This window comes from Cydia amplana, chromosome Z (genome assembly GCF_948474715.1).
Source record: "Cydia amplana chromosome Z, ilCydAmpl1.1, whole genome shotgun sequence".
NCBI lineage: Eukaryota > Metazoa > Arthropoda > Insecta > Lepidoptera > Tortricidae > Cydia > Cydia amplana.
The window spans coordinates 35718918-35744754 of record NC_086096.1 but is presented as its reverse complement, the minus strand read 5'-3'; the positions used below and the strand labels follow the sequence as shown (position 1 = coordinate 35744754).

Genomic DNA, 25837 nt, shown 5'->3' with positions numbered 1-25837 from the left:
TCGATGACACATTTTAGACTGGTTCTGTAGCGTTCGACTCGCCGGCACTGAGTATTTCGGTTACTGAGTTGAACGGACCACACACATATTTATCCATTAGTCAATTTTGAATCTTATTGCAACTTCCATAGGAGTTGTAATTCAATTACCTGGGTAAAGTGAACGAACGATTTTTTATGCAGGTGGTTGTGGCACGTGGCACGAGCGGTTTTACTTAACAATAGACAATAGGATTAGCCGTCGGGCTCTATTAGAAAGCTACAAACTATACTTAACATTTTGTAACTAGCATCATCGTTAAAATAAGATACAAAAGAACAGTTACTATGACAATAAGCCTCTATACACTCAATTATCTTTGCCAAGACCTACCGTTTAACTGATAGCCTTTGTCATACATAGGCATAAGGGTCATTTTATTACTGTCAAAATTGACTTCTTAACTTACACTGACTTTAGTTCACGCATAGTTTGGTACTCATCACCCTTACATAGAACCACACTGTCACCGGCAAAAGTCTTCGTATAAATATGTCTACCTGGTTTTTAATGAAGTCAATACATCAGAAAATGTGATCGGGGCCTCAACTAAGATATTCTGCGTGAATGGTTTTTGAAATGAAAATGTCTTTAGCGGCGCTGTGCACTTTTTGAGGTGGGGAAAAAATGTTAAACTCGCGACAGATCACGTCACCGTAAGACGATCACGTGACCCGATCGAAAAAATGTTACATGTAATGTCATTGAGTTTTTCTTTATTGATTTAAATGCCATCTAGTGAGTTTCGCTGTAACTGGTATTAATATAACTCGAGTACTAACAGTGATGTGCTTAGGGGTTTCAAGTAGATGGCGTTAACCTCAATTATACATAGTGCATTTTGCACTAGTCATTGGTTTTTCACTTCTGCCGGCACTCCCGGAGTGCAACTCGTTGTTTTTTTTTTGTATTGCCACCCTTGTAACTATTTCACTGAGAAATGGATCCATTTTATCATTTCTAAGCACCGCGATTACCGGTATTAAACAAAGGAAATACTAAGACGAGTAATGTAATAAAAATATTCTAGACGCCAATTTGACAGCTAAAACAGACAGCGCAAAGCGCAATACAACCGGTAACTAAGTTTTTAAAGCCTAAAGGCGGAATTCCACCAGCGTGCGGTACTGTGCGGCACAAGCATATTCAGTATAAAAATGCATGTGCCGCACACTGGCGGAATCCGGCCCTAACGTTTGTCAATCCAAGTTACAACAAAACGTATCGCCACATAACGGTATCTATTTTAGTTATCTAATTTGCGGCAACATTGGCTAGCTATATTATTATGGCGTTATTCATCAAACGCGTTACTGGCCTGAATTAGCTATGAACCGTTTGTCTTTATCTATCATTTTGATTTATGTATTTGACCGTATTAGAAATATAGTAAGACAAGAGTGTTCACTCCATACATCAGTTCAGACTATTAATTTCAGTATCTACATCTAGCATCGAGTAGCGGAACTATTAGTACTGCTACTTGACAATAGATGTAGCACCGACCGGAAAGTCTTATCTCAACAGCATACGACTTTCCGGTCGGTGCTACATCTATTGTCAAGTAGCAGTACTGATAGTTACACTACTCGATGCTAGATGCTAATAGTCTTTTTGGTACTAAAACTGATGTATGGAGTGAGTACTCTATGTATTTTTTTCTCTATGCCGTTTTCCAAAAAAAATGTACATTTCATTCATGTCTTCAAAATATTGACTTCTTGGGCTCATTTTACTCAGAATCATATGTACATTCACGCCTTATACATAAAAAATTGTGTCCCAAGATTTCATTTCCAGATTGTCACATTTATGTATGAATAATTTTTTTATTTGTATGAACGTGACGCATCGGAAAAATATTTTTTCATACAAAATTTTGGGACACATTTTTTCATGTATGAGGCGTGAATGTACAAATGATTCTGTGTAAAATGACATGAATGAAATGTACATTTTTTTTTGGAAGACGCTCATTTGTAAACATAATTTAACTAAATCAGGACCGTAAAGTTTTATGAATAAGAGGGTTATTCTATAGCCCTATTTGACATTTGCTAATCTTCTGTGTAGCCGGGGCCTCGACTTCCCTGTCTCAGCCCGGCGCGTCCACATCGCGCACGGCCGAGCTAGAGACGGAGACGCGCAAACTCCACGCCCTGCGGCTGTCTCTGCTCTCCGCCGGTCTGGACGCGCTGCCGACGCTGCGCTCGCTGCCCGGCGTGCGCGCCATACCGTTCGTGCAGGTGAGGACATAGCACGAGGATACCTGCGGCCTTGAATCTTCTGTAACTCTAAAGTCTATTTTTTTATTCGGTAGACTGAAATGACAGTTAATAGTATGAAATGACATTTCATGTTCATACTATTAACTGTCATTTCAGTCTACGGAATAAAAAAACAGTCTTTAGTCCAAAGAAGTTTTAAAATATAGCAACCAAGTCCCAGACGTGTTTTGTTTTACATGCAAATCATAGTTTTTATAACTAAGACTAAGATAAGCTTAGTTTTAATAATAAATTAGCATTGTTATGGCAGGTGTCCGGACTACTTTACAATAGCTCAGTAAAAAAAAAGTAATTTAGTCGAGTAGCGAGTGTTTTAGTTACTCTACATCAACTGATCAAAAAACTTTCGCAATGCAGACGAGCGAGTTACAAATGAGCAGTAACGTAGTCCGAACTGGCCTTTTACACATTCATTGCCACCCAGCCGAACAAGACATCCGCGCCAGGCCACAAAAATTTCGTCATATAAAGCTGTAGTACCACGATCCCGACTATCGGGTCGTCCGGCCTGGGAACGGAATCATAAAATACCCGAAAGTCGGGGTTTCGGTACTGAATGTGTTAACCTTTTGGACGCCAATGAGCGATATATCCGCACCGTAGTTTCAACTCCAAAGACTGATTAATCGGTCACAGACCACAGAGCAACATCGACCTACGTGCATATACATAAAGTTCAACTTCAGTTTTGACGCTTCAATGATGTGGCGTCTGAGTGACAGCTTTTGCGTTTGACACGGCGTGGAAAAGGTTAAACACAGTCCGGTTTCTGTCTTCTTCGCTATTAAAATATATCTCATTTTCCTTAGGTGGTCCTAATGTTGGCCGGCGACCTCGATTCCACCGTGGAAGCGGACCGCGCGGTGCTCGAGCGGCTCCTAGACCTGCTCGTCTCCGAGCTGGACATGGGCGCCGACGAAAACGCGCCCGCCATCACGCCCCCCGTGCACGAGCGGACCAACCGCCGCGAGCTGCAGCTGGTGGTGATGCGGCTGCTCAGTGAGTGCTGTTGTCAAGTTGCTGATTCACGTCACAAGATGGCGTTGTGGTTGGCATGTTCCTGAGACACTGTCTGAGTACAAAACAAAATACAAACGCTCACTGCTCATGCCACTGCTCCTGACGCTGAGATATAACCGCATTTGACTGCAAATGGTACAGCCTCTAAAACTAAACACACTATCTAGGCGATTGAACGGCGTGACTCCGTTGAATAGGGTATTTGACTACTAGTTAAATCAGTTTGTTTCTTGTCAAAACGATTTGCTACTATGGAATTTATATGAAACACTAGCATGTGACGTCACGATCAAATTACCTACTCTTTAAAGTTTTATACGGATTTTAAAATAGAAATTGTGTTTAAAAATAACTGCTGTCTACGTTTCACTATTTATCTTCTGGTGTTCAGCCAAATACCCTATTGTCTGCTGTTAAGTCGGACTCGGAAGTTTGCCCCGGAACCCCCGAAACACGACACTTCGGCCAGAAGTCTGCGCACTAGATAGCCCATGTTGACGAAGGTTCGTAAATGATGAAGACGACACCAAATTATAGTTTAAACAGTGTATACTGATCTGAGCGATTAAATTACAAAAATGGTAAATGTAGAATATCGCGAGCACTGTTAGCGGTGATGGCGCGCGCTCGGGCAGCCTCTCGCCCTGGAGGCATGCGGGCCGGCGCGCCGATGAGACGGCGGCGCGGGGCGCGGGCGCGGGACAAGGGGACCCGGCCACAGAGTCCGAGAGTGGGGCGCGCTAACAGCCCACTTCTAGTATTATAAGTGTCCAATAGACATGGGTAACTCAGGAGTGATAGATAAAAAAGATATATATCTTTCTCGTTTCATGAATCACTCTTCTTGTCTTTACGAATCCGAATGTATCAGTATATCCGTACCTCTCACTCCCTCGGCAACGATTTACTAAAGCGAAAGCGATAAGCGATGTCTCGGTCGCGCGACTCGCACGTCGACCGAAGTAACACGAACGAGCGACAGCGGTCGTTCGGGCGGATTCGGAGTTTCGGACGCGTCATTCGCTTCGCTATTCCGCGGGAACGAGAAGTCTGTCTCTCTCTCATTCATAAGATGACGCAAAGTCAGCAAGTACCGATACAGTTGTGAGCGGGGCAACTGATACACACGGATATAAAGATATAAAAGAGTGATACATATCCCAGTGATAAAAAGATATATATCAATCTTTTCCCTCTACTGACACATTTCACCCATGTCTAGTGTCCAATGTTCACAGGTGTCCTGATGGCCCGCTGGAAGTCCACCTCCTCCGGCAGTGCGACGGCGCGCGAGGGCTCCGGGGCCGCCTCCGCCGCCCACGTGTCCCGCCTCGCCGCCGCCGCGCTCATACGGGCCGGAGCGCCCCTGCACTGCTACAGGGTGCTCGCTGCCTTGTTGCCGTACTGGAAGGACAAGACTGCCAGTAAGTATAGATTTAACCCAAGGCTCAGGCGTCTAAGCGCTACTTGCACCATTCCAGTAACCCGGGATTAACCGATTAACCCCTAGAAACGCTCAAAAATTTGCTACTGAATTAATAACCTTTCAACTGTTAATTACAGTCCAAATTTTCTGGGACGGATACGGGACAAGGCAGTTGTGGGGTTAAACCTTGAGTTACCATGGTTACCAGTACAATTTGACACTGGGTTGACGGTTTAACCGCTTAATCCCTGGTTAGTGGGACGGTGCAAGTGGGCCTAAATTTCACAAAATACGACCTTGAAATTGTAACATTGGGATTTGATTTGCCGCCGTCCTCATTCGGGCTGGAGCACCCTTGCACTGCTAAAGGTTGCTGGGTGCGTTGCCAACGTGACAATCGTTTACGGCTCTGCTCCGTAGCAAACGAAACGCAACTGTCACTACAATTCACTATTTAACGGGCACTAATACGCTTATATTTAGCGGAGCTAGTGAAGCGACATTGAAAGGCAACGCGGGCTTTGAATCCCGCTTTTATGCCACCACAGTTTCTGTAAACAGTAGTAGACTGAGTATTTTAACTTAAAAATACTATTACATCGTAAATAATAATGCGAAAATGAATAATCGTTAAGTCATTTATTTTTTAACTTACTCTTTTGAAGCTTCACTATTCCTACTACTCTTAACTATTGCACAACACGCTCAAATATTTGGTACACATCGAAAACTTTGCAGGTTTGTAACAAACGCTTTAGGGCTTAAGCTTTGGTTTCCTCCGAAAGCGGTGTCGTCATATAGCGGCCGTAATATAGCGGTGAATGACGTTACTAGATCGGTGTCTATGTAAACCAAATGGCGCGGTTTCCTAGAGGGCGGTGACTGACACCGTAACGTTAAAAAGCGGTGCCGTCATTTGCATGACGGCCGTCATGGCGGTGTCGATAGTTTCGTGAACGTTTTCTTAGATAGCGGTGAAGCCATTTTGTACTAAAATCTCAAATGCACCTTCTGTACCACGAAATTTGAATAAATGATCTTCCGTACTACGATTATTTTCCTCTTCTGATGGTATTTCATCCTCCAAGTAAATTATTAAAGCTAAATCAAGGTCGTCCATTTTCTCTCCTGGATACGTTTCGTTTGACCTTGGTGGCTGACGGTGTGTTATGACGCCGTGGTACTTTCCACATGTCGTCACCGTAAAGACGGCCGTCTTTTTGCGACCGCTATATGACGGCACCGCTTTCGGAGGAATCCAAAGCTTTAGTCATGTAGCTTTAAACCGAATTAACCAATCACAGCAGCGTGTTAATGCACGACTTGCTTTACACAGCCGACGCACTTGTATTAATATTTGAAGGACCACGTAGGTACTAATACTTTGTTTTTGTTACGCCACTTAACGCTGAGAGATAAGTACTACGAGAAAACCCGTAGAACCCATTTTCCTGTCTCCCATAAGGCGCATTTTCATTGATAAAACATTGGTCGCTCTTGCAATTTTTTTGCAGATACATTTGCATTTACTATCTTACTTATTAAAAGGACATATCGGCACAAGTGAAAAAAAACTCTATCTTGTTCTGTCAATCAAAAGAAAAATGCGGTATCTATGTATGGGATGCGTACAGAGTTACTGCCTTTCAACTGAGTGTGAGATACGAGATTTTTTCAAAGTAGTCACGATATATGGGCTCTTATAGTACAAAAGTATGTACAATGCAACTGTGTGTGTGCTACTTGCGATCAAGTAAAAAATCGTCTAATCTTCGAATACTGAACTATGCCATGTGTGGGAGGTGCCAACTACAAAACATGTCACTTGTCAGTGGTAGACCCTATTTCGTTGCAATAAGGTTTACGACAGGTTAGTTTACTGTATGTAAGATTTTATGTTACCCAATGAAAATGCGCCGTACCCCGCATGCGTCCCGTACTATACGTGTGTAACGCTCGCTTCACTGATCAGCAGATCGCCCGGCCTCACTGAACGAGGATTTACAACGCCTACATTTTCCGGGACTCGCACAACTGGCCGGGCAGGCTTTAGGTGATCACTGTTCGAATTCAGAATTAGTCGTGTGCCTTGTTTGTGTGTGCTACAGCGAGCGTCAAGCGGGGCGTGCCGCGTGCTGTCAAGCGTCAAGCAGCGTCCGTTGACCCGAGGGCCACGAACGCACGCTCCGAGCGGTGTTCCGTGGTCCTCGGGTGAGGCTGTTCGCATAAGTTTTTGTTTTTATTTGTTTAACATCGACGCGCCGCACGCCTCGTCCGAGCGTACACAGTTTGCACAATATTGTGTCATTGTTAGATCGAGGATTCCCTTCTTTGTTATGTTATTTTACATGAATTCTTCCGTTTGAGAGCCTTTTATTCAAGTTAGTCGTCCTAAAACGTCAAGTTCGAAGTTCCATCTATCTCTACAGATTCTCTTGAAAGTTATAGATTTAGTAAGTATAGTACAGCGTAGATTTTTGGATTGGTTATGGTGCTTAAATCTTAGCCAACAATAATTTACGAACTAACAAAATACCGTCCAAAACTTCACTGGTTTTGACTTTGATTCGGGAGAATTTTTGTAGAATTTCACCTTCCAGTAATCTTTTCTACATATCATCACATTGTCCGAGTTACATTCATTAGGTGTTGTATTAGATACCGGCGTAACTATAACCGCCCGAGATTCAGACGCCGCATCCGCTTATGGTGTCGTTTATTTGCTTAACACATCGCCATGCGACTTTATATTAAAATGTATGTAGATTTAGGTAAATCAGACCTACTGTCCACGAATGCGAAATATAAGCTAATTTTTCAATTTAGCGTATGCATGATCTAAAAATCTTTAGATGCCTCCATTCATTTTATGACTTGCGTCATCGACGTCACCTTTGTAAAGAGTAACTATACCGAGCGCAGTATATGATTGTATCGTGGGTCTTAATAATACCGTAAACAAAACACCGTGGCTTCGCATCTATGGACGTCCGGTCATATTGTCCTATCTTAGTGACGAGCGTTTAGCGGAGCGTTCGGCGGGGTATGTTGCATAGCGGAAATCTTCCATGGGATTTGAGCAGCGTACACCGAAGCCGCTCGCATACGTTTGTATTTGGTTACTATGCGGCACGCCCCGTTGGAGGGTCCAATAAGTTTGGACCATTATTGCTGTTTCCATGTTAGCTTTAAGTGACCCTAACTTTGTTCCATAGACGCGGGTACAACGACGCCTACAGCGCAGCTGCTGAAGCCGCAAGCGCCGCACCCGCTGCCCGACATGCAGCCGTTCTTCGTCAAGGAATACGTTAAGAGTGAGTGTATTTACAGGCTTTTATTATCTAGAGCTAAGTTTGCACGACGAAGTCATTGCGAACAGGTTTAGATAAGGATCCTCGTAATAGAACGAAACAAACGAGATAGTTTTCGTCTTCAAAATGTGTCCAGTTTTAACATGTCGAAGTCTAAAAAATTTACCATTTAACATTACGTTTGCTGAATTTTCAGCACGCGTAAATGCCACTTTTGACCTGGATCTCAACTCAACCTTTTTTATTCACCTGACGGATTCAACAGTCCTAGGACTTATTATTAGACACATTTCAAGGTAGAGACTAAGGAATCTGATAAACCAAATAGATGTATTCCGTACAAGTCAACATATTAAGGTTACTGAAACGGTTTTTATAGCTAAGTGCCGATAAAAAAATGGTTATGGAAAGTATCGTTGCAATGTGAGCTATACTGATAAAATGTTCCGACAGGCCACGCGCTAGACGTGTTCGACAATTACCCCCAGCTGCTGATGGAGATGGCGCTGCGGCTGCCGTGCCAGATCCACAAGCACTGCGAGCCCGTGCACTTCGACTCGCGCTGGCGCACGCTGCTCTGCGAGTACATGATGAACCAGCAGACCCCGCTCAGGTACTGTATAGGTATTGTTTGGACAGGCCACGCGCTAGACGTGTTCGACAACTACCCCCAGCTGCTGATGGAGATGGCGCTGCGGCTGCCGTGCCAGATCCACAAGCACTGCGAGCCCGTGCACTTCGACTCGCGCTGGCGCACGCTGCTCTGCGAGTACATGATGAACCAGCAGACCCCGCTCAGGTACTGTATAGGTATTGTTTGGACAGGCCACGCGCTAGACGTGTTCGACAACTACCCCCAGCTGCTGATGGAGATGGCGCTGCGGCTGCCGTGCCAGATCCACAAGCACTGCGAGCCCGTGCACTTCGACTCGCGCTGGCGCACGCTGCTCTGCGAGTACATGATGAACCAGCAGACCCCGCTCAGGTACTGTATAGGTATTGTTTGGACAGGCCACGCGCTAGACGTGTTCGACAACTACCCCCAGCTGCTGATGGAGATGGCGCTGCGGCTGCCGTGCCAGATCCACAAGCACTGCGAGCCCGTGCACTTCGACTCGCGCTGGCGCACGCTGCTCTGCGAGTACATGATGAACCAGCAGACCCCGCTCAGGTACTATATATTGCAACCTAGGTAGATGCTACGTACAGTCGCCATCAGATATATCGGAGCGGCCAAGGTATTCACAATATCTGAACACGCACTCTAAAGCTTTGGATTCCTCCGAAAACGGTGCCGTCATATTACGGCCGCTATGTAGCGTTGAATGACGTCACTAGAACGTTGTCTATGTAAACAAGATGGCGCGGATGGATCTAATTCAGGGTAACCATAGAGAAAAAAATACATAGATTGCTCACTCCATACATCAGTTTTAGTACCAAAAAGACTATTAGCATCTAGCATCGAGTCGATGCTAGATGCTAGATGTAGACACTGAAATTAATAGTCTAACTGATGTTGGAGTGAGCACTCTTGTCTTACTATATTTCTCTGTGGGGTAACTAGTCTTACATTTGCATTTATTGACGATTCGTGGTTCAATTGCGAACCAATAAAACTACCAGTTTGTAAAAGAACATTATGGACTATTATGAGCTAAACTTTGTCCTTATCTCTGCTCTCTCGTTTTTTTTAAAGGAGTTTAAAACCAAATAGTTATAGATTGGAGTCTACTGCTACTACCTAATGGTAGTAGTAGTAGAGTCCAGTCTATCTTCCAATCTCATCTCTGGGTTTCTCTGCGAGAAATAGGATCTAATAGCCTTTAACCATTGACGTGTTTTATGGTATTCGATTATGAACTTTAACGAAACGTCAGAATGACTTTGACGACGTATCACATTCGTACGTCAGTGGTTAAGGGATAGACTCGACTACTAGAAGTTTTGATTCATGTCCGAACCGATACCTATTGTTACCACGGAAAAAAGTTGATAATATCTAACCTCCCAGCCCAGCCATACATAAAAAAAAGCTATGGTAGTGATATTGGAACCTATAGTGTACTAAATAAAGTTGATTTTGTTTTGTCATCTAACTTAGATAATCATATATGTATGTGCAGGAAACAAGTCCGCAAGCTGCTCCTCCTGCTATGCGGTACCCGCGACCGCTACCGCCACACGCGCGACGTTCACGCGCTCGACACTCACCTGAACGCCGCCAAAGCGCTGCTACAGACAGACCCGGCCTACGATAGGCTTGTACAACTCATGGACCATTTGAAGGTAAGGTATTGCTACACGAACATTATCACCCTCTCTATGCTGTTATTTATCCCCTTTAATCTTCCTTTGAGATATATTCTAGAATCCGTCTAAGTTAACATTGCATAGAATTGAACAGAATAAAGTGAGGGAGTGTCATTATAAGCGTCATATTGTCATAGAATATTTATATTAATGATGATATTGCGGCATAGCTTGGTCCGAGTCTATACATATCTTGGCCGAAATGGGTATTGTCAGCCTTGAGATACTAAACGGCCTTGCTCGCTCGTCTAGCAGTAAAATAAAGAACGTTATATAATAAGTAACGAGCGCGTAGCGGACTATTAGGCAGGGCGTGCAGCGTGGCCTCGAGCTTCCAAAGTTTTAAAAATGAACGCCTCAATCAAGTTTGCCTACTAATATTAGTGTCTATTACAGGCATGTGCGGAGATTGTGAGCGCCCGCACCGGCAACTGGCAGCACACGTGCGCCACGGAGCGTAGAGAGGCGCTCGCGTGGTTGGTACGCTGCGCGCGGCGCGTGCACCCGCACGTGGCGCCCACCGTGCTGCAGCTGCTGCAGGCCGCGCTCACAGACACCAAGCCGGACAAGGTGAGCACCCACAGAGCCAGTCGGCACCGGCGACTGGCAGCACACGTGCGCCACGGAGCGTAGAGAGGCGCTCGCGTGGTTGGTACGCTGCGCGCGGCGCGTGCACCCGCACGTGGCGCCCACCGTGCTGCAGCTGCTGCAGGCCGCGCTCACAGACACCAAGCCGGACAAGGTGAGCACCCACAGAGCCAGCCGGCACCGGCGACTGGCAGCACACGTGCGCCACGGAGCGTAGAGAGGCGCTCGCGTGGTTGGTACGCTGCGCGCGGCGCGTGCACCCGCACGTGGCGCCCACCGTGCTGCAGCTGCTGCAGGCCGCGCTCACAGACACCAAGCCGGACAAGGTGAGCACCCACAGAGCCAGTCGGCACCGGCGACTGGCAGCACACGTGCGCCACGGAGCGTAGAGAGGCGCTCGCGTGGTTGGTACGCTGCGCGCGGCGCGTGCACCCGCACGTGGCGCCCACCGTGCTGCAGCTGCTGCAGGCCGCGCTCACAGACACCAAGCCGGACAAGGTGAGCACCCACAGAGCCAGTCGGCACCGGCGACTGGCAGCACACGTGCGCCACGGAGCGTAGAGAGGCGCTCGCGTGGTTGGTACGCTGCGCGCGGCGCGTGCACCCGCACGTGGCGCCCACCGTGCTGCAGCTGCTGCAGGCCGCGCTCACAGACACCAAGCCGGACAAGGTGAGCACCCACAGAGCCAGTCGGCACCGGCGACTGGCAGCACACGTGCGCCACGGAGCGTAGAGAGGCGCTCGCGTGGTTGGTACGCTGCGCGCGGCGCGTGCACCCGCACGTGGCGCCCACCGTGCTGCAGCTGCTGCAGGCCGCGCTCACAGACACCAAGCCGGACAAGGTGAGCACCCACAGAGCCAGTCGGCACCGGCGACTGGCAGCACACGTGCGCCACGGAGCGTAGAGAGGCGCTCGCGTGGTTGGTACGCTGCGCGCGGCGCGTGCACCCGCACGTGGCGCCCACCGTGCTGCAGCTGCTGCAGGCCGCGCTCACAGACACCAAGCCGGACAAGGTGAGCACCCACAGAGCCAGTCGGCACCGGCGACTGGCAGCACACGTGCGCCACGGAGCGTAGAGAGGCGCTCGCGTGGTTGGTACGCTGCGCGCGGCGCGTGCACCCGCACGTGGCGCCCACCGTGCTGCAGCTGCTGCAGGCCGCGCTCACAGACACCAAGCCGGACAAGGTGAGCACCCACAGAGCCAGTCGGCACCGGCGACTGGCAGCACACGTGCGCCACGGAGCGTAGAGAGGCGCTCGCGTGGTTGGTACGCTGCGCGCGGCGCGTGCACCCGCACGTGGCGCCCACCGTGCTGCAGCTGCTGCAGGCCGCGCTCACAGACACCAAGCCGGACAAGATGAGCACCCACAGAGCCAGTCGGCACCGGCGACTGGCAGCACACGTGCGCCACGGAGCGTAGAGAGGCGCTCGCGTGGTTGGTACGCTGCGCGCGGCGCGTGCACCCGCACGTGGCGCCCACCGTGCTGCAGCTGCTGCAGGCCGCGCTCACAGACACCAAGCCGGACAAGGTGAGCACCCACAGAGCCAGTCGGCACCGGCGACTGGCAGCACACGTGCGCCACGGAGCGTAGAGAGGCGCTCGCGTGGTTGGTACGCTGCGCGCGGCGCGTGCACCCGCACGTGGCGCCCACCGTGCTGCAGCTGCTGCAGGCCGCGCTCACAGACACCAAGCCGGACAAGGTGAGCACCCACAGAGCCAGTCGGCACCGGCGACTGGCAGCACACGTGCGCCACGGAGCGTAGAGAGGCGCTCGCGTGGTTGGTACGCTGCGCGCGGCGCGTGCACCCGCATGTGGCGCCCACCGTGCTGCAGCTGCTGCAGGCCGCGCTCACAGACACCAAGCCGGACAAGGTGAGCACCCACAGAGCCAGTCGGCACCGGCGACTGGCAGCACACGTGCGCCACGGAGCGTAGAGAGGCGCTCGCGTGGTTGGTACGCTGCGCGCGGCGCGTGCACCCGCACGTGGCGCCCACCGTGCTGCAGCTGCTGCAGGCCGCGCTCACAGACACCAAGCCGGACAAGGTGAGCACCCACAGAGACAGTCGGCACCGGCGACTGGCCCACACACAGGGAGGCAACACGACGAAAAAACCGACTTTTATTTGTGTGCGTTGTGTCTTTCTTTAGATCCGAGTTTAAGGTGCCTTGTTGTATTGCTAATAACTTATTATACACATGGTTTATGACTAGATAAGTTTTAAATAGCTTGACATTCTCGTTACCACAAAACGTATCGGCGCCGTATTTACTTGACATCAACAGCATTTAATGTGGCAGATGCTATTTTAGTGTTTTACTACATTACAGATGTAGTGCATAATTATTTTCATTCAGTCAGTCTCGGTACAAAAAGTATTGAGGTTGATTGTAGTAGCATGACAAATACGAACGTTTCCGAGAAAATACAATTATACGAAGGGAAACAATTATGCACTACATCTGTACGCGTTATGTGTATATGTTACAAACTGCCATATAAAAGTTTAGACTACACATATTGACACTGTTCCATATTTTCAGACCCCATCAGCATCGGCGTCGACCTCCGAATGGCAGGAGCGCGAGCGCAGCGCGGACAGCGACGCGTTCGTTTCGGACGGCTCCAAGTTCCAGGAGCATCGGGTGCCGGTACTAGTGCAGCAGATACTCAAACAGGTAACATATTCCGCTGTTCAGTCATCAGATATATCGGAGCGGCCAAGGTGCTCACAAATATCTGAACACACCTCTATCGTCATGACGTTAGATACGTTTTCAGATATTTTGAAAACGTATCTAACGTCATGGAAAACAACTATGCACTACATCTGTACTAACATATTCGGCTGTTCATAACATATCCTTTACTTGCTTGGTCGTCCCTGACCTATTGACCTGCATAATAAGTTGACTTTGTTCGCACAGGTGTCTCAAGAGGAACTGAAGATGTTCGTGAAGGCCTTCCTGCTGGAGACGAACTCAACGGCCGTACGTTGGCAGGCGCACGCTCTGCTACTAGCCATCTACAAGTCAGTGTATAAGTACAAACAAATGTATAAGGGCCAGTTGCACCAACCACATTTGACCGACTGATCGTCAGCCGGCGCGCCCCGGGCGCTTTGCCGAATCGTTCCATACATAAAAAAATCAGCGAACTTTTTAACGATACGAACAGTTTGGTGCAACCGACCCTAAGTCTGTATCTGTACCGACTAGCAGGGGTTCCCAAACTTTTTTTAGGCACGCCTCTCTGCTGCCTAAAATGAAGTTCCCACGCCCCCCTTTTCGCTTGGATGCAAGGAGACGGAGAACTATTAGGTAATCGTGTTCAAATTACCCGAGGCCCCGCGCCCCCCTTAAAATTTGAAAACCCCTGGACTAGAGAGTGGAAGCGCTTACATATAAACGACACATACATGTTAGCGCTCGGCTTCCTTTTGAGCGCTATTCGTGGTAACTCGAAGTAGGAGAGCTGAGGTCTTCGTTGTAGAAAAGAAACTTCGTTGTAAAATACTCATATTTATCGTTTATTTATAACTGTATACTTTTCAAACTATCAGCACTTTAACGTTTGCATTATTCTACAGCAACTCGCCGCCAGCCGAGCAGGCGTCCCTGGTGTCTCTTCTGTGGGGCATTTGGCCCACACTGCCCCAATATGGGCGCAAGGCGGCACAGTTCGTTGACCTCTTGGGCTACTTCACGCTCAAGACCACGGACATCGACACCGAGGTTAGTATTAACAGCAACCATAGACTAGGAATCCTCTAGACGGAGTTAGAGCAATTATTTCATGAAACCAATGCTGCTAAAAATACTGGGGTGCGGAAGACGAGGTGAGCGAGTCCCGTGCCGTGATTGGTTCGTTCAAAGACACGGTCGTCGCACAAAGACACTTTGACTCGAAAATGGAGTAAAACTACCGTATATTTGTGGCAGAGGGGGTAGCGCTACTATGTTCAGTCTGGAGGATGTCTTGTCTGTGACAGCAACATACCCAACTGACCGTCGGTAGACTTTATCTCTTTAACATAAGGTCTACATGTTGTCAGGTTTTGATTATGACTATAAGTAATCTAATTACCGGACTCGATATAGCTGATAGTAAAACAAAGCGTTCAGCATCGTACTCTAATTAAATAGTCGTGCACTTTTTAGACATTCCTTCTGCGAACTTTCGTCTTCAGTACAGTGTCGGGTTCTTCAAAGAGTACTGGTTCTCGACGTGTAAGGCCTGACCAGAAATATATGATCATTGTCAAGAGGGCGTTGTTATTCTCATGTATAGGGTGACAGTTCAGTATATGTAGTATGAAAAAATTAGTTCCAGTAAAATTCCGCAACATAGCGCGTGATCTATTCTTGGTCAGGATTTGTGTTAAAATTGTATACGCTACGATGAACGTTTACTATCAGTCGAATTGTATGCTTGTTTGCCATCGACGTGTATGTAAAAAACCGGTCAAGTGCGAGTCGGACTCGCGTTCCAAAGGTTCCGTACATTACTCAATTTTTAACAATGTATTTTTTTTATGTGGAACGTGAATGAAATGTCTTCAAAAAACTAGTAGGAGACGGTTCAAAAACAACGTAATTAAGTCCGACTCACGCTTGAACCACATTTCAAATAGGTTTTCCTGTTACCTATAGGTAAAGAACTGCTTTTAGGTATTTTTTCAAAATTGTAGACCCAGTAGTTTCGGTAGTTTCCTTTTGAGGTACGGAACCCTAGAAAGTTAATAAATTGTATTGTTCCAGAAATACGTGGGCAGCGCGGTAGAGCTGCTTCGCAGCCAGAACCAGCTGCTATCCATGCACGGCAACGCGTCCCTGTACGCCGCCCTCGGGGCCTACGTGGAGCTGGACGGCTACTACCTGGAGTCGGAGCCGTGCCTGGTCTGCAACAACCCCGAGGTGCCCATGGCGACCATCAAGCTGCCCACTATCAAGGTGAGTACCTAAACTACTGAACTCCTTAATGGTTTTGTCAATATTCATTAGAAAGTTCCCGTTCAGATTAAGGATTATTATTATTACTCAAATGTTTTTAACTGCCGTCGACCGTTTAATTTAACATTTACGTCACTCATTGGCGTCTATTAAACGTGTCATAGAAATCGAAACTGTAAGAAGGTTTGGCAATAATCGTGCACAAAAATATACCGAGAACATTTCATGAGAACCTTCAAATTTTTGAAAAATCTCTTTAGCACATTGCTAGCTGTAGCTCAATGCTGAACACACTGACACCTTGTTCTCGCCGGGTTTGACGCAATGCCGTGTGATAGCTACAGCGGAAACTTTTATACATGAACTCTTATTCGCGCCGCATGGTCTTCAATGACTCACCAACCACTATAATATTTTTCAAGCTGGAAGGGTACGATCGATGATACCTGTCAATTCAATACAATTTTGCGACGTTTGGTATTTTTAGGTTATACATTGTATGGAGATGACACTATATGCGCCGCGGCAAGCAGAGCTTACGAATAGGGTATTTGACTGTAATATATAAAATAAATTATTTCACATCATACATGAAATAAAGCATCAGATAATTACTAGAAAAACATAGATAGCAGTTATTTTTAAACACAAGCCTATTCAATAAATCGGATAGAAATATAAAAGGTGAGGTAGGTGAGTTGACCGTGACGTCACTGTGTAGCAAATCGTTTTAACAGTTCTAAAAAAGAAGCTGATTTGGCTAGTAGGAAAATACCCTATTGAATAGCGGATTATCCGTTTGAACGCCCCGCGTACCGTGCGCGGCGCGACATCGTGAATTTCGTCGGTATGCACGAATGTAGATAATGGCCGCGCGCGTCAGTTGATGTCTTTTGCGGTCATAGACTAGGAATCCTCTAGACGGAGTTTAGAGCAATTATTTCATGAAACCGATGCTGCCAAATATACTGGGGTGACGGGGACGAGGTGAGCGAGTCCCGTGCCGTGATTGGTCCGTTCAAAGACACGGACGTCACACAAAGACACTTTGACTCAAAAATGGAGTAAAATTACCGTATATTTGTGGCAGAGGGGGTAGCACTACTATGCTCAATCTGGAGGATGTCTTGTCTGTGTTTGCGGTCAAGGGGTTAAAATAAAACCCGTTGTTTTTCCACAGATCGATTCAAAATTCACAACGACCACCCAGATAGTGAAGCTGGTGAACAGCCACATGATCAGCCGCATCAGCCTGCGCATCGGCGACATCAAGCGCAGCAAGATGGTGCGCAGCATCAACTTCTACTACAACAACCGCACCGTGCAGGCGGTGCAGGAGCTCAAGAACAAGCCTGGTGAGTGCCGTCAATAGTGAACCTTCATTTAATACGGAGAAAGTGCAAAATGCAACTGCATGGGCTCGCGAAGCTTAAAACGTGTTACAAATTTCCATAATTATCATTATACAGGCTTCCGCTGTGAGCAGCTATGAAAATTTATTCTTAGCTGGTTAGCGTTTGCGACCGACGCCTGACGCGATGACAACTTAAAGCGTCTTATCTCTTCGGAATCAATAAGTGCCACTTGCTCTATCATGGAGGTATTGCGCCAATAACTGCGTAGACACGGTTCGGACTGGATTTTGGATAGGATTTGCTTAGATAACTCAAGAGTCCCCAGTAAGCTCGGCCAGATTTCACCTTCCCATACAAACGGAGTTTCGTTCTCATTTTAAAACTACATTAAAATGCATTCAGAGCAATCTAGCTAATCGTGTTAACATGAGAGCGTAACTATGTAGAACAGAGCTTTCCGGGGACTCTTAAACGGCTGACATGAAGTGATATGTAATGAATACACTCATAAAATTTGTTTTGTCCAGGCATGTGGCACAAGGCGAAGCGTGTCCAACTCCAGTCGGGTCAATCTGAGGTCCGCGTCGACTTCCCGCTGCCGATCGTCGCGTGCAACCTCATGATGGAGTACGCCGACTTCTATGAGAACCAGCAGGCCACAGGTAAAGTAGTATTTGTTCTGTTGGTCACATTTCTATATTCCTCCTATTGAAAATCACGTAGATTAGGACATAGAAAAGTCTCCCGAGTTTTTAACAGCACACGTAGTGCCATATACGTCATCATTTCATAGAAGTTTGACGTTTAAAATAACTGCGTGTGCTGTCAAAATCTCTGCAGACTTTTCTTGGTCTAATTCTATCATATCAATTGATCATTGTTATGAAAATATGAAGCCGTGGCGACAGTCTGTCAAGTTGTAGAAAAAAAACTGCAGGGAATCATATAAGTAAATAAAATAAAATATTAAATTCAATAAATAAAATAAAATAATCGAAACTGTGACAAATATAACATTTTTTGCATTTTTCCTAATAAGTTTAGAACACAGGTGCTTTTTACTCGAAAGGTGCATTCAGATCAGCGCTGCGAATATGCCTTTTAGCCAATACCTTCTAACTGCCTTACGAAATACTATGTGCAAGGGCAGCGCACGTGCTATGCGCGGGTGATTCGCGAATATTCGAGATATCTCGTCAGATATGAACGCGCCTGTCAACACTAGAAATCAACTGTTTTTTTTTTTAATTATCAATGGGCTTACTCATGGCCACAGACTAGCCGAGGCGAAGACGTGGCCTACGATGGAGCGAGCCTGCCGAGGTGCCTGTTCACCCTTGATTCATCACATCTAAGAGCTTTATAAATAATATTTGTAATTGTTGTTGATAGGCGAATCGCTGCAATGTCCTCGTTGCTCGCAATCCGTGCCGGCCAACCCCGGCGTGTGCGCCAACTGTGGCGAGAACGTGTTCCAGTGCCACAAGTGTCGGTAAGTCCCAATACCTAATATGCCAATAAATAAAGCAACATAATCGCGCTGATAAATTGCCTCCTATAGGGTTAAAGATAAGATAAGATAAAGACAGTTTATTATTCAACTAGGCATATTACAATGCGCTTATGAACGTCAAATAAAGCTACACCGGCTCCAACCCTACACCACTGCCTCGAGAAGATTTAAATCCCTCCTCATTTAGAGGAGGGTGTCCCAATATGGGACCGGCAACAAGGTTGAAGGTAGAGAGCAGTGCGGGAGTCCCGAAAAAACTATATTAAAATATATAGTTTATTGATTTGTAGCCTCAAAGCCAAGTTGGTGCTTAGGTTGGTAGATGGCAGACTCTCTTAACACCCCGAATTCAAAATTTAAGAAATTAACTCGAGGGATTTTTAATGTTCTGTGAAATTGCGTCCCTAATCCATATATCGCGTGAGGATGGGTGGCAGAGGCAACTATTCTGCCTACACAATTATCGCTGTTGCTGCTGTTGAGAGTTGAGTAATCTTGAAATATAGATTTATATGAGCATTATGACTAACATATACGTGTTTTTGTTCATAAAGCGCTATAAACTACGACGAGAAGGACCCGTTCCTCTGCCACGCCTGCGGTTTCTGCAAATACGCCAAATTCGACTACACGCTCACCGCGCGCCCGTGCTGCGCCGTCGACAACATCGAGAACGACGAGGAGCGCAAGAAGATGGTGCAGACCATTGGCGCGCTGTTGGATAAGGCCGACCGCGTGTACCGCCAGCTGGTCGCCAACAAGCCCGTGCTAGAGGTAAGTGACGTCACTAGTTGACAATACAACGACTACATACTAACTACTCGCCTCTGGTGAGAACGACGAACGCAAGAAGATGGTGCAGACCATTGGCGCGCTGTTGGATAAGGCCGACCGCGTGTACCGCCAGCTGGTCGCCAACAAACCCGTGCTAGAGGTAAGTGACGTCACTAGTTGACAATACAACGACTACATACTAACTACTCGCCCCTGGTGAGAACGACGAACGCAAGAAGAGGTGCAGACCATTGGCGCGCTGTTGGATAAGGCCGACCGCGTGTACCGCCAGCTGGTCGCCAACAAACCCGTGCTAGAGGTAAGTGACGTCACTAGTTGACAATACAACGACTACATACTAACTACTCGCCCCTGGTGAGAACGACGAACGCAAGAAGAGGTGCAGACCATTGGCGCGCTGTTGGATAAGGCCGACCGCGTGTACCGCCAGCTGGTCGCCAACAAACCCGTGCTGGAGGTAAGTGACGTCACTTGACAATACGACGACTACATACTAACTACTCGCCCCTGCTGAGAACGACGAACGCAAGAAGATTGTGCAGACCAATGGCGCGCTGTTGGATAAGGCCGACCGCGTGTACCGCCAGCTGGTCGCCAACAAACCCGTGCTAGAGGTAAGTGACGTCACTAGTTGACAATACAACGACTACATACTAACTACTCGCCCCTGCTGAGAACGACGAACGCAAGAAGAGGTGCAGACCATTGGCGCGCTGTTGGATAAGGCCGACCGCGTGTACCGCCAGCTGGTCGCCAACAAACCCGTGCTGGAGGTAAGTGACGTCACTATTGACGATACTGACGGCACTTAAGTTTTTCAATTTACACCAATATAATTTTGTCAATAAAAGTATTTAATAAGTTTAATTACACACGAAACTATTAAACTGGTTTGTCCACCAATAAAAATGGTTTTATAAATAAGCTTGCTAAATTTTCCTCCTACATTTTGGGGCCATGTCCGTAAGGATGGTATTTCACCTGTCCAAGGATGGTATTCCGCATGTCATTGCGTCTCAGTCTCTCATTAAAATGTGAGACAAAATACACATTGGACAAAGAAATTGGACAGGTGGAATACCAAGCTTAGTTAAATAACACTTAAAAAGAAATCAAAGAACACCTTTGCAAGACATTAAATAATTATCACTTTCGGTTTCGGTCCCGTTTCCAGTACAAAATGAACACACATACAGTCAGCAGCAACAGTTGCTAAGCGGGCGAGGTGTTCAAATTTACCTCGATACGCTCTTATTCTCTTAACAATAAAGTCGCGTCAATATAATTTTGGACACCTCGCCCGCTTAGCAACTATTGCTGCTGACTGTGCGTCAAATACTTTATAGCAACCAAAGTAGCCAAATAGTTCGGTACACCATATATTTAGTATGGTGTACCGAACTATTTGGCCACTTTAACTGCCACAAAGTATTTGATGCTGACTGTACGTGTTGCTGGCAGTGAATGTGTTAATGTTTCCCCAGTCCCTCGTGCACAAGATAAGCGAGCACCGTTTGGAAGGGCGCCCTGGCGACGAGAACAGCAACGCCTCGACCACCTCCTTCGGCGGCGCGCAGATCAACCGGGTGATCCAGACCCTCGCGCACAAGTACTGCGTCGACAGCAAGGGGCACTTCGAGGACTTGTCCAAGATCATACAGAAGGTGCTGGCTTGCAGGTTAGTAGAAATATTCATTCTCTCTCTCTCTTTCTTACTAGCTTTCCTGCTTAACCTTCGCCACTTCGCCCTGTCCAGGACATCGTCTTCGGATAACTTGCACTCACTCATGTCCTTTAGCACTACATCCTCATGTTGTAGGTTTGCCTCTATAAATAGTATGAATATTCATTATGGTTCTTATTTTAACAGTGTACAGTCAGCAGCATAAGTACATAGCTAATTAGCAGTGGTGATGTTAATAATCACCTCTTGATCGTTTCGTTACTTCTGCTGCTTGATTGTGATAATTGTAAATATATATTTCGTTCCTAGCTTATCCATTACGTAGGTATACTACGTACTCGTCCATACAAAAAGAGAAAATGTTTTACCACTTCTAAATATTTTCCATTCTCCATGATTTTTTAGTACTAGGTTTATAGGATTTCCTTATTTCAAATTTTTTACAATATTTTTTTATTGGATAGCGAAACCTATAAACCTAGAATATATTATGCTGAAAAGATCGCCAAAATCAAAGTGGTTTGTTATTAGTCGTACCGTTTATTTAGTTAGTGGAAACCGTTTTCTCCCGATATGGAAATCCCATCAAAGATGAGATAAGATCTCATCTATTCTTCCCTCTTAATTTAAATATCAATTTGATCTTGATGTCCTGAAAAATTCCTATTTTTGCCAAGAAGGCCACAAGAACTATTATGTGACACCTTCGGTGTTATTACAGGAAAGAACTAGTCGCCTACGATAGATCTCAGAGTGAACAACTGAAGGGAGACACGCTACCAGTATACGCTGGTTTGGTGCAAAACTATGATGGAGAACTTACCAAAGGTAAGTTAGTTCATCTAGTTAAATTAATTAACCAGAATAAATAATAGTATAACTACTTAGTTACTAGTTATACTACGTACAGAAGGTTCTCTGTATAAAAAAACCCTGTTTAGACAGAACGTGACTAAACGTTGCCGATTGGACAGAACTCTTTCGAAAGGCGTGGCATGTGCGTGGCTACCGCTAGGGTTGGCACCGTCCGTACTGAGTATCGTCACCTATTATTATGTTCTGTTAAAAACACTCTGGGTTGCACTAAACCGCCTGTCACCGCTAACTTTTATTGTATGGAAAGTTTCATAGTAAACCGCCGCGGCGCGCCAGATGACGTTGATCAGTCTGTCAAGTGCGGATGGTGCAACTGGCACTCAGTAATCATAACTTAACGTTCCACTCCTCATGATTGAGATAAACCTATACTTAGTCCTCGCATTGTCCCAAAGCGGGTTGGGGACTTCATATACCTACGGCTACATGTTTGAATTACTTCGCAGATGACGCGGATCAAAGCAGGTCTCCTAGCAATATATGTATAAGTATGTAAAAATAATTACACTATTATATAAGTACAGTAAAATTCACCTTTAATAATAATTAACTATAGATTAAATATGTAATTGAGTATCGACATAAAATAACAATAAAACAGCAGCTTCGTAGGCACGCCAAATCGCTGCTAAGTATACCTATATTATATATACTTACCTACTCCATTCTATCATACCCATAAAAGTTATCAGGGACCATAAACAAAGTGTGGTCAGCAATTTTGTCATTGTTTCTGCAATCAGCTGCGATGTAGTATTTACTTGCTTTAGTGTAAGGCCTGAGTGGATGCTCGAAGCGGAGCGTTCGGCGGGGCGTGCAGCGTGGCGTCGGGCTCACAAGTGATTTGAGCAGCGTGCACTAAGGCCGCTCCTATGCGTTTGCATTTGTTTAACATGCACGCCGCACGCCCCGTCCCGCTGCACGCCCAACTCAAGCGTCCACTCAGGCCTTACACTTAGACTTGTTTCACAACAGATGCTAAATGCATTTGTTTTGACAGAATCGGGCGGCGGCTGCTACGGCTGCTCGCTGGCCTGCGCCGAGCACTGCCTGACGCTGCTGCGCGCGCTCGCCTCGCAGCCCGAGCACCGCGTGCGCCTCTGCCGCTTCGGGCTCGTGCAGGAGCTGGTGCAGCACAACCTGCACCGGGGGACCCCTCAGGTACACTGCTACAGCTGCCGCGGTTGCTACGAACTGTCACGACTGTGAATAACCCTACTTCGCCGCAACACAATGGATTATCCGTTGCCGTTGCGTTGTTGTTGTAAGCCTGTTGCGGATATCATCATCGTTATGTTTGGGACGAGGAATGTTGCTGATTTGCATTTGTAGCCGCCGGACGAAGCCTGCGTTGCGGATTTCTTAGTGTTAGGCCTGAGTGGACGCTCGGAGCGGAGCGTTCGGCGGGGCGTGCAGCGTGGCGTCGGGCTCACAAGTAATTTGAGCAGCGTGCACTAAGGCCGCTCCTATACGCTTGCATTTGTTTAACATGCACGCCGCGCGCCCCACCCCGCTGCACGCCCAACTCGAGCGTCCACTCAGGCCTTACACTTACATATAATAATGCAAACTTATTATGTACCCAATTGCTTTTTATGAAATAAATTATCTAAGATTTTACTGTTCAACATTATTTATACTTTATTTTTATATGCCAGATAGATACTGAAATGATAGCTCGATTAACCCCAATTTATTAAGCCGAGCATTTCAGCTCAATGTGAAAGGAAGATTATTACAAAGTAAATTGGCGAACTAATTTATCATATTAGTATCTGGTATACAAGATCATAGTTTAGATGTAACTGATTAGCTTTCCTACTCATATCATTTATTTAACATAGTGTCAAAATTTATAATTATCCTTCGTTTGTCAGCAATCCTAACCTTGTATTGTTATAGTGCCAAGAAGAAGTGCGCTCGCTGATCTGCCTGGTGACCCGCGACAACCTGCCGGCGACAGAGTCGCTCTGCAGTCTGCTCTCGCAGCGGATAACGCTGTCGCTCATGGGGCATGCCGCCTCGCAAGATCTCAACAACTCTGTAAGTCTTACTATGACGTACTATGAATGCTGATTGTCAGAAGCACAACAAAATTAACATACTCTTGGTATATGTATTTCGAACTTTTGTGTGTATCATATATATCATCATCTGGGGATCGCGAATTATTCAGCGCACTTTTTCCCTAATCCCCGGGCGCTTTCGCAGTGGGGTGGACGAATCTTTAGCACTCTGTCTGGTTTGCCGAAAGTGCTATATGGGATGTAGCTTTTATGAAGTGAAAACTTCTTTAGCGGCGCTGTGCACTTTTTGTGATGGGGAAAAAATGTTAAACTCGTAACAGGTGTCACGTGACTTTAAGACGTAAGACGGACACGTGACCTGATCGAAAAACTGTTACTTCAATGTCATTGAGTTTTTCTTTATTGATTTAAATGCCATCTAGTGAGTTTCCCTCTAACTCGAGTATTAATATATTAATATAACTCGAGTACTAACGGTGATGTGCTTAGGGGTTTCAAGTAATGCGACTAAATAACCCTAGATGGCGTTAACCTCAATTATACATAGTGCTGCAGACATTTTGCAATAGTGTTTGAGTTTTCACTTCTGCCGGCACTCCCTGAGTGCAACCCGTTGTTTTTTTTTTCAATTTTGGCTGCCATTAAAACCCTATTCTTCTTTAGGACACGCTTTTTGATAAAATTTTAATTTATTTCACAACTTCAGGTCCGTCCGCTGGTCCTGCTCCTAGGCTCCCTGGTGAAGGTCCAAGACGGCGTGGAGTGCTGGGAGGTCCGCCTCCGCTGCGTGGTCCGCCTGTGGGTGTGGTGCTGCCCGCAGCTCACCGAGGTCGCGGGGCTGCCGTCCGCCGCCAGTGTCATCCTTAAGCCGGAGGCTCTGGCCGGCATACCTGGCATCAACACATCCTCACCCAACTGTAAGATCAGAGCGCCTACCGCGAACCACGTTCCACGTGTTGTCTCTCTGTCGCACTTGTAAATTCGTACGTAAGTGTGACAGGGAGGTAACACGTCGAACGTGGATCGCGGTAGGCCCTCTGCATTACGAAATGATGCTACTGAAGTTATGGGAAATTATATTTATTTATTTATTTATTACTATTCGGAGATCCAACAGCTGTTAACATGTTAATAGTGTAACCTCCCACTACCTACTTACTTACTTACCATAATATAAACACCCCCTTTAGATTTACCCCTGAAATTTGGCCATGTGATTTAGTCGTGATCGTCTAGTCTAGCGTTAGGACCCCTCGAAGTGAACCGCGGTACCCTAAGTTCTTTAATGAGTATCAGCTAAATTTTGGACTCTGATTTTACTTACAATTACCTGGACTTTAGGTTAAATAACTTACTAGAATAATTTATTAAATTACAAAAATAGTACTGAAAGTTACCAGAATTTATTATTGTAATGTAAATGGAGTTATATTTTACTTCAAATAATATTATTTAGGTAAATGCAGCATATATGATAATACTAATATAAAAGAAATATATTTGGTAAAATGAATTTAAAAATGGGGTTGGTAAAAGCCTGCTACAATCTATTAAGCCTCCGGGATAACATATGAGTAGCACTCCTGGGGTAAGCCCATTTACACCCTAGCATTTAATATTATTATCTACCAGCTTCTATTCGAAATATG

The 25837-nt window shown here is 46.3% G+C and overlaps 1 protein-coding gene across 1 annotated transcript in view; it reads left to right on the top strand.

The window, feature by feature from the left end:
• The window catches only part of LOC134660695 (protein purity of essence), a 130281-nt gene that overhangs the window by 70735 nt on the left and 33709 nt on the right, over positions 1-25837 (top strand). The window contains exons 57-86 of the mRNA XM_063516475.1: positions 2113-2285; positions 3137-3326; positions 4586-4771; positions 7989-8087; positions 8538-8697; positions 10211-10373; positions 10794-10967; positions 11008-11139; positions 11180-11311; positions 11352-11483; positions 11524-11655; positions 11696-11827; positions 11868-11999; positions 12040-12171; positions 12360-12515; positions 12556-12687; positions 12876-13031; positions 13530-13664; positions 13914-14017; positions 14576-14720; positions 15747-15938; positions 17119-17293; positions 17821-17955; positions 18686-18785; positions 19361-19580; positions 21086-21279; positions 22007-22113; positions 23162-23322; positions 24064-24204; positions 24895-25105. Of these exons, the coding sequence (XP_063372545.1) occupies positions 2113-2285; positions 3137-3326; positions 4586-4771; positions 7989-8087; positions 8538-8697; positions 10211-10373; positions 10794-10967; positions 11008-11139; positions 11180-11311; positions 11352-11483; positions 11524-11655; positions 11696-11827; positions 11868-11999; positions 12040-12171; positions 12360-12515; positions 12556-12687; positions 12876-13031; positions 13530-13664; positions 13914-14017; positions 14576-14720; positions 15747-15938; positions 17119-17293; positions 17821-17955; positions 18686-18785; positions 19361-19580; positions 21086-21279; positions 22007-22113; positions 23162-23322; positions 24064-24204; positions 24895-25105 (4533 nt within the window). The remainder of the gene's footprint in view (positions 1-2112; positions 2286-3136; positions 3327-4585; positions 4772-7988; positions 8088-8537; positions 8698-10210; positions 10374-10793; positions 10968-11007; positions 11140-11179; positions 11312-11351; positions 11484-11523; positions 11656-11695; positions 11828-11867; positions 12000-12039; positions 12172-12359; positions 12516-12555; positions 12688-12875; positions 13032-13529; positions 13665-13913; positions 14018-14575; positions 14721-15746; positions 15939-17118; positions 17294-17820; positions 17956-18685; positions 18786-19360; positions 19581-21085; positions 21280-22006; positions 22114-23161; positions 23323-24063; positions 24205-24894; positions 25106-25837) is intronic.